At 41.2% G+C, this 8,738-nt stretch overlaps 1 protein-coding gene across 1 annotated transcript; it reads left to right on the top strand.

Annotated features, from left to right (window-relative positions):
• On the top strand, positions 1–1,453 carry supt4h1 (SPT4 homolog, DSIF elongation factor subunit). Its single transcript, XM_068729479.1, has 5 exons — positions 1–171; positions 490–596; positions 691–746; positions 956–1,009; positions 1,128–1,453. The coding sequence occupies exons 1-5, from the start codon at positions 103–105 to the stop codon at positions 1,193–1,195; spliced, it is 354 nt and encodes a 117-aa protein (XP_068585580.1). The 5' UTR covers positions 1–102; the 3' UTR covers positions 1,196–1,453.
• The last annotated feature ends 7,285 nt before the right edge of the window (positions 1,454–8,738 follow it).

The following is an 8,738-nucleotide window of genomic DNA, read 5'->3' as shown; positions in this document are numbered from 1 at the left end:
CACAGTCGGTGACGTAATTCCCCGGCGACTGGAATTATTCAAAACATTAATCCGGTTGATATTTTGGTATTACACCAGTGTTTTGTCCGGGAGCTGGACATAATGGCTTTGGAGACGGTCCCCAAAGACCTTCGCCATCTGCGCGCCTGTCTCCTTTGTTCTTTAGTGAAGGTAAACGCTCAAACTAGCTTCCCTGCTAACATGTAGCCGCTTCCTGCGCGCTGTATTTTTATTCTGTTGTGTCAAACAAATGAATGTAAGCTTTAAAGTAATGCCTTCACGGTGACCTTTATTTACTCAATAATACCAACAGACATACTGAACCCGGTCCTACGTGTTTACAACAAGGCACTAAAAGGTGGTCTTGGCACTCCTAATCCTGTCTGTTGGGACGAGAAGTAGCTTGTATGCTACTTTACATGTGTGTATCCGTTCTTTACTCTTATTATTGTCCTTGATTCAAGTGTTTCCTCCTCTGGTTTTCTTTAGACCATCGACCAGTTTGAATACGACGGCTGTGACAACTGCGAGTCGTATCTCCAGATGAAGGGGAACCGGGAGATGGTTTATGAATGCACAAGTTCCTCGTTTGATGGGTAAACGTCGATTCAGCATCGATTATTTAAATGTTAAATAAACCTTTTCACGTTGTTTTCTGGATGTTTACCATCACCGTCTGTGTGTCCACAGTGTGATATCCATGATGAGCCCTGAGGACAGCTGGGTCGCTAAATGGCAGAGGATAGGTAAGGATGTGTGCAGATACTGAAAGCTGCGTTAATCGATTTTGGCCATGATGGAGTAGAGGAACTCTAAAGTAACCGAAGAAGACAAAAAGTATCATTGTGCCAATAAGGACCTTATTAAAGGATGCATGCAGTTTTACAGTTGGCATACCCAAATGCTGTTGAGATAAATAACATTTGTGTTTATCTTGTTTTGCTCCATCTTACAGGCAACTTCAAGCCAGGTGTATATGCAGTGTCAGTGACAGGCAGACTACCTCCAGGTACACTTTATCAACAACTAATCTGCCTCTATACACAGGAAATTACATGTTTGGCCTTTTCTAGATTTGGAATTCCTTCCTTATGGCGTATTACATTTTTAATTCTCCTTTTCCGAAGGTGTGGTGAGAGAGTTGAAAAGCAGAGGAGTGATCTACAAATCCAGAGACACAGCAGTGAAGACATAAACCGGACGGCTTCCGGTTGTCTGTTCAGCCACACCAGAGCGGCGTCACGCTGCTGCACCAACTCCAGAAAGCAGGAACAACCGTGGGACTGCATTTGCTCATGTCTGTGATGAAGGAACTGCCCTTCAACTGTTCAATTTGTGTTTGTGATTAGTAATATTAGCATGAGTGCTTATAGGGGAGAAGAAGTGGGTATTTTTTTATTTCTTTGGATAATTGAGGAAAAAAAATAAAGGTCTGTTTTTATAAAAAATGCGAGTTATTGTCTTTAGCACAGTCAACACTGTAATATTTGCTGATTCAGCATTCTGTTATTCAGTGAACTGATGTGGGTGTCACATATTTCCTAAGGTGTCCTGGTGCAAAAGATGATGCAGCACACTGGAAGAAATCGACTATAGCCAGAATTTGTCTCTGAAAAAAAACAGCTTAATACTTCCCCTGAAAGAACTTGTACCAAACAAAACCGATCAAGATCTACAGTGTACATGTCACACGTGCACATTCAGCAATAACTTGTTTTTGCGTAATACAACAAATTGGTGTGTAGAGAGAGAGATAAATCCTAACTTTTCAGCAGCTAGTAGCTCTGGGGATGTCAGTCAGTTAGTCCAAACTGAAACGGCTCAACTGTTAGATGGATTGCCGAGAAATCTGGTGGAGACGCCCGTGTCCCCATCACAATGAGTCGTAATGCCGTTGGTGATCTTATTAAGAACATTTATCAGTTCACAAATCAAATCCCTCCACTGCTTTGGATTATGACCAAATACTTGCAAAAGTAATTACCTCTGCTGCTGTATTCTTGTACTATACAGAATTAAAATCACAACCAAAACCTCGTTCAGATCCTCATCTCAATTTTCCACTGAACACAGAGTTCATCATATTCACAGAGAATCACTGTGGTCTGCTGACCCAGCAACTGATTTGAAACACCAGAGAGGAGGAACTAAACAGTCTTACCACTTTTTGCTTTGTACAAATTCTAATACAACACCCCTGTACTTAATTGTTTAGGCCGCAAGATGGTACTTTACACCGAGTGCTGGAATTACAGGCAGTACCAAACATTGCCAGTAGGGAGAACCGTCAGCTAAACGTTTGCATTACTCTCACCTACCGTCTCATAAAATAGTTTCTGGTTAAGTCTGAATTGCTTTCTAGTTTCCATCACTGCTTTGGCTACAGTTTTATTGTACAATAGTCTGTAATAACATCTGGGGCTATTGCACTCTTATAGTTGGGCTTCTATTACTCTTGAGGAAGATGTGTTTATTGCTCGAGGCTCTGAGCATTGTCTAATCTACTGTAACCTGATGGATCGGGGTCATGCACACAGAGCACGGCGACCTCTCGCTATTGTCTTATTATATGAGGGGGCTGATATTTAGTTACAAGGCAGGGTTTGTGAGGTGAAGCATCATACCTCACATAATAAAATACATACTCCCTAAATATTGACATTCATAATTAGCGGTCTAACGTATGGGGCACAGAAAGATGTGTATGTGTGAATGAAATTCAAAGGGCCGCCTTATGACTTGAGAATGAGAATTTGCCTCCCACAAAAATTAAATTCATATTTTACTTAAAAATTCAGTAAAACGACATGCAGTGTTTCGGTAAGGAACATTTCTCACTTTACTTTTCTGGACACACTATTAACGGTTCATGGAGGGAGACATTGAGAATGACGTGCAACATATGTCACAACCCTTTCTTTTTTTCTTTTTTTAAACTAATTATTTACAATTTCAAATATTGTTAAAATACCAGGAGGGGATTTAATCCATCTATTTTGACTGGTGATATCATAATGACTTCTTATGTAATGTATGTCTGCAAACATACCGTGGCTGAACAAACACAAGGTGTTAAATACAATAGTTGAGCCTCGTCCTGCAGCAGTACTGCCTTCATGAGGCGCCTCGCACTGCAGGATGCGTAGGAGTGCAACATGTAGATGTGTCGGTCCTTAGCAGGCCGTGACACCGCAACCACGTTTCCACTAGAAGTCTCATTCCAACAGCGTGTGAGGAAATCAGCTCTGTAGAAGAGTTTAAGTTGCTACCCACGTTTTATAAGCTTCCAAAATAATTGTGTTAATGGCGGTTGCAGTTTTTTTTAACACTTTAAATGGATCATTCATGATTGGCTGTGATAACTTTCTCATCAAGCTTAATAGGAAGATCAGTACGCAGAGGCAGCGTTACTAAAGAACTTGTTACAGGTGTATTTTTATCTCATGTGATAATTGTTAAAATGTCTCAGTTCACTTTTTTTGCCGACTGGCTGCCACATTAAGGACAAGAGGACCACAACTTTTAGGTACTAATGTGTAATGTATATGTTAAGTATTAAGTGAGCATTATTAAGAGTATTTTGTTGTTTACTGACATCAAATCTAACTCATCTGAGTTTCCATTCATAAGAGCTGTGTAAATAAAGTTTGTTGGTAGTATTATGGATGTTGAATGTCCTGGGTGAAAGTGAGCAGAGGACACATTGTTCTGGTTCTCTTTGTGTTTGTGTGATGCAGCTCAGGTGGAACAGAGACACTGAAAGCGTGAATAGGAAGTGCGAGTGGCTGTTTGATAATCTATTCAGGGTTGTTTCTCCATCTTGTGCACAATGCATGCTGGGATACCCCCGTGTGAGTCAGAGCAGGAAAGCAGCCGCAAAGAGCTCATCAACTCAGTGTGAAATGATTATCGCCTCAATTTAAGAAATCCCATAGCCATCATGTTGTCTGTCTGGAATGCAGACATTTTACAACTAAAAAAAAAAAAAAAAGACGTATGATAAAATACATCTTAAATACAGAACCTCAGTAATACTATCATCCATTGGACAAGACCTACATCTCTTCTTTTATGGTAAAATATAAAACACAGTTCAGTCTCTTTGCAGCTTTGATCAGAAATTCCTTACTCCAAAAAAAGGGAACTGAAGTTAAAAAACTACAAACCAAATGTCACTGTTATTCAAATGTACAGAAAACGTCTCATTCTTTCCATCACAAGGGGAACAGAGAATCTACCTCAAGTGATTGGAGACAGTTTATACTCAAATGTCTCAGTCAGCACGCCTCCATGTGGGTTTTTAACTCGGTGCAATAGCGAGTGCACGAGTGGCCTTTTCTGCTACATAAAACAAAACACATCCACACCAAAGTGCAGTTTTTAAAATCACTTTCCTCATTTCACGACAGAGCCACAAACTAAGAACAAAACCAAGAACTGACTGGGCCCAGCGCTGCAAGACTTCCACAACCACACAGGCGTTGTCAGGAAGGCCCACAGCTCCGCCCCAGCGTCAGAGCGGAGAGAAAAGAAGCACGCCCCTTCGTTTTCACACTCACAAGGGGACACACACGGGGCCCCGCAGCCACGGCCCCCAGCTATGTGCTTTTGCCCTTATTTGGATATGTCATGGCTTTAAGCTGCAGGGAAAGTAGATCACAAAATGAGGTGTTGACTCGAGGTTTGTAGGCTGCTTGGTGAGCTCTGTTAAAAAACAACAGTTAAAGCAAGTGGAGGTGTCTTGGACTCAGTCTGGGATTGCGGTCTGTGTGACAGGGATGAAGTGGAAATAGGGAAGTAAAGGGGACGTATTCTACATGGGGGATGAACATTATCAACTGAAGGCCACACACACTCGAGCTGATGTGTGTGTGTGTGTGTGTGTGTGTGTGTGTGTGTGTGTGTGTGTGTGTGTGTGTGTGTGTGTGTGTGTGTGTGTGTGTTTCATCAGGGTGACAAAACTTCCTGTCTCTTGCAGACTAGAAAGCGTGAGATGATTAATGAGTTTGGAAAGAGGAAAGTCAAATTCTGCCACATAAATGTTTTTCATTATTTATTCTTTCTTTTTCTTTGCTTTTTTTGTGAAATAGGAGATCATTTGACATCTTTGGGCCTCGAACAGTATTTAAGTTAATTCTATTTAATTGGAGTCCTTCTATTCATGGGCGAATACACAGAGGATGTTTTATTTATAGTAACATAACATTATTCATACACCATGTGGAGACAAGCTGAGAGACACAGCTGCAAGTGCTGATACGGGGCTTTCACACACATTAATGTTTGTAGATCATGACACATTTTATTTTAAAGAAATGTTTTTTTAAAACTGAATTACTAATATTGTCAGTACTTTACAGGCTCTAAATGAAATAATGCCCCCAAACAAGTTGTTAATAGACTGTATTATAGTTTATTTTTTGATCTGAAGAGAACCTACAGCTGTCAAATAAATGTATAAAATGGACACACGCCAGTGAAGTGCAAGTACCTCAGAATTTGACCCGAGTACAGGTCGGGAGTAAATCTACTTTACACCGGAGCTCTGCAGCAGGAGCCGCTTTAGAGCAGCTCAGGCCTCTGTGGAGCTCACAGGTCGGGGATGGAAATAAGCCTCCGGGTGGCTCGGTTGTGTCGACACCCGGCCCGCGGGCCCAGGAGGAGCCTGGAGAGCACGGCCTGGGGAGGGGAAATGGCTGCCGGCCCTGATAAGGTCTATCATGGCCGGCTGTAGTGCATGCGCTCTCTTCACACAGGTAGGGAGTTAGGATCACTTCCCTCGCTGGCCCACGGACAGACGCTAGTTCGGTCTCACAGAGCGGCAGCACTTCAGCGGAGTGACTCAATAAGTTGAAGAGGGCAGGGATTAGTAAAATGCAGGGCAGGAGATTTGGAGGGTTAAGGGCTAAAAAAGAAAAAAAGAAAGTGTGGCTTTTAAAGACGCCATATGTCTGATGTTTTGAACAAATCTGCATTGTGAGCGACATGTTTTATCCGTCACTGGAGCATCATGAGAGACTGAATCTGAATACAAAAGATGAATACCCAGAATCCTCATGCAGCAGGCTCCTGTTTCGTCTCACTGGGTCTCTTACATTCAGTGTGAGAGACTTGTTTATCTGCTGCTCCAGCTGACGTCACCTCCCTCGTCTTTTAGGAGTTTTTGTATCACAACTGGGTCATCTTTCCTCCAGTGCCTTCGTCGTGTGGTGGACACAAACACATTTCCATTCTGTAGGATTTCAGGTTTTAGATGTCAGAATGAAATAACCTACATGAACTCCTGAACAGGAACGGACGTCATGGGAATGAAGTTATAGAAGACCCCTAACCCCCTCAAACGTCTTTCTATACACACCCATGTCGTTTCAAATCCTCAAAGGGAAACGATGTGAGCTCGCTGCACACAGCGAGCTCACATCCAGGGGTGGAAAGTAAACTAGTACATGTACTCAAGTATTGCGCTTAAGTATCATTCTGAGGTACTCTGCTTGAGTATTTCCATTCTCTGCTACTTTATACTTCTATTCCATCACAATTCGCAGGGGAATATTGCACTCTCTTTACTCCATTACATATATTTGACAGCTATAGTTACAAGCCTCTTTTCACATTAAAAAAACAAACATACAAGCTTCTAATTTATGAGTTTAGTTTTAGACATTTCAGATTGATGCAACGGTATAATAATGTCATATAATATATTGTTTACAGGGATGAAACAAGTACTTATACTTGTGGTACTTTAAAAGCACATTTTGCTGATATTAATAGTATTTTTTATATTGTTGTATTGCTTCTTGAACTTTCAGATCAGAGTACTTCTGCGTGAATCCGTGTTACAGGTATACATAATGTGTTCCACACATCTTTCTCTGAAAGGTTACGTTACTACACTGGTCACAGCCCGTTTCAAAAGAAAAGTGAAAATAAGAAGTTGCTGCTGTGAAGACTAAAAATAATGGAAAACTCTTTTTTTTTTCTCCACATGTTACTTACCAACACTTGACTTTGAGTTCATATGCAGCCTATTTGCAAATCTAAAAGACTCATTTGGAGCGTAAACAATGAATGCAAACTGTTGTGCGTTATGGTTGCTAAATGTCACAGTGCACACAGGCAGCAGGCTTTTGGTGACCCAGTTCAGACTGTAAACTACAAGAGGAGCGAAAATAAGTGAGAGAATCCATTTTTTTAAGGTTGTGAAAAGGTGCATTTGTTCTGCAGCATGGGCCTCTCCACTAACCCCCCCACCCCCCAGGTTAGCCTTGTGAGAAACCCCCCACGGTTACAGTTGGACATTTACAAGGAACTGAAACCGGCTGCCTTTCACTTTTGAAATCCAACAGATTACCAACAAGGTAATGGTAGTGAGTGACGAAAATGTCGCTTCAACACCCAAACAAGGCACTTTAAAATTTTTTCAAGTATATCTTAAACTTGGAACAAACGGATTAATGCTCTTTCACACAGCCCTCTTGTGGAAACATGCATTCAAATTAAAAGAGATCTGAAATTTAAAGTATGGACAGGAAGAACAACTAGAGCAGCCAGTCCTTTAATGAGCATGTGAGTAATGTATGAGGACACGCATGAAAAAAATGTGAACCTGTCCTTTTACGGTGTGCTTTGGTGTTTTACAACTGACAGAGTGCTGACTGAGTAACAAACTGAAATATAGTTCACAATGCTCGTCTGGTAGCTTCTATCGTTTTACACTATCTGAGATGGAGGGCCTTGCTTCCGTCAAAAAGAACTGAGGCTTGTCATTCATGATAAAATCATCTGATAGAAACGTTGTTGAAGGACTTTTCCATTTATAGCGACGGGAAGTCAGATCATCAGCGAGTTTAACGTGAAATGTAAAATAAGCCGTAAATAGGTCACATCCACCTGATGGGGAAGCTACAGATATGTCCACATTAGTGTGTGTCGTAATCTCCCTCAGCTTCATTATGGGTTTATTACCCAACTTCACGTCGCACTGCACGAAGCTACAGAATGTCCACATGAGTATTAATGACATCATCGCTCGCCGGCACAAAAAACTGAGCTTGGGCCTAGAAAATAATTCGATTTGAAGTTGATTAACAGAAAGGAAATTATTAAAATAAAATCAGGGATGCTTTTAGTGTTTGTACTTTTAAAAAAAAGTATCTTAAATGTTGACAATATCTGTTTCCCATTTAAGTTTGTGTCACTGTGCTGAGAAAAATGCTCTTCTTAGTGGCAGTCAGCATTTTGAAAAAGCGCCTGCAGAAGGCAGAGAGTTAAGACGGAAGTGGAGAAGGAGAGCGGCTGTGACTGTTAGACCTCTTCCTGTGGTTGCATCACGTGGTTGTGGAGGCTTCAAAAGGAGACGACTTCTTCTTCTCCTTCTTCATCTGCTCCTTGCACCGACAGAAGACACCTGTGAGAGGCTGCCCGGACCGCCGCCACTCGAGACTACAGAGGAGAAATAGAGGTTGAGGTAACGTATGCTGGACGACACCATGTACTTAACGCTAGAACTACTTGTGTCGATGTGGTGAAGAAGAATAAAGATTCTAATCTGTCAGATAATGAAAGATCTTTTACTTCATTAACATTTATTTTTAACCTTTCCTCAAGCAAGCTCTCTTCAGAAGTCCATGTGTAATGTGGCTTAACAAACATTGTACGTAAAACTGAACGCTGTTTTCTTTTGGTTTTGTTTTGCTACTGTTATATTTATATTTTTTTAAGTGTTCAATGTATCT

Source organism: Cebidichthys violaceus, unplaced genomic scaffold (genome assembly GCF_023349555.1).
Source record: "Cebidichthys violaceus isolate CVI_PGR_0920_01 unplaced genomic scaffold, fCebVio1.0.p SCAF_46, whole genome shotgun sequence".
Taxonomy (NCBI): Eukaryota; Metazoa; Chordata; class Actinopteri; order Perciformes; family Stichaeidae; genus Cebidichthys; species Cebidichthys violaceus.
Note: the sequence above shows the minus strand (reverse complement) of the source record. Positions and strands in the feature narration are given on the sequence as shown.

What these genes read in the sequence shown, in the direction of transcription:
- supt4h1 (XM_068729479.1), top strand. Translation starts at nt 103, where the DNA reads ATGGCTTTGGAGACGGTCCCCAAAGACCTTCGCCATCTGCGCGCCTGT. An exon ending in ACAAGTTCCTCGTTTGATGG is followed by an intron (nt 597 to 690) that starts GTAAACGTCGAT and finishes GTGTGTCCACAG; the next exon opens with TGTGATATCCATGATGAGCC. An exon ending in CGCTAAATGGCAGAGGATAG is followed by an intron (nt 747 to 955) that starts GTAAGGATGTGT and finishes TCCATCTTACAG; the next exon opens with GCAACTTCAAGCCAGGTGTA.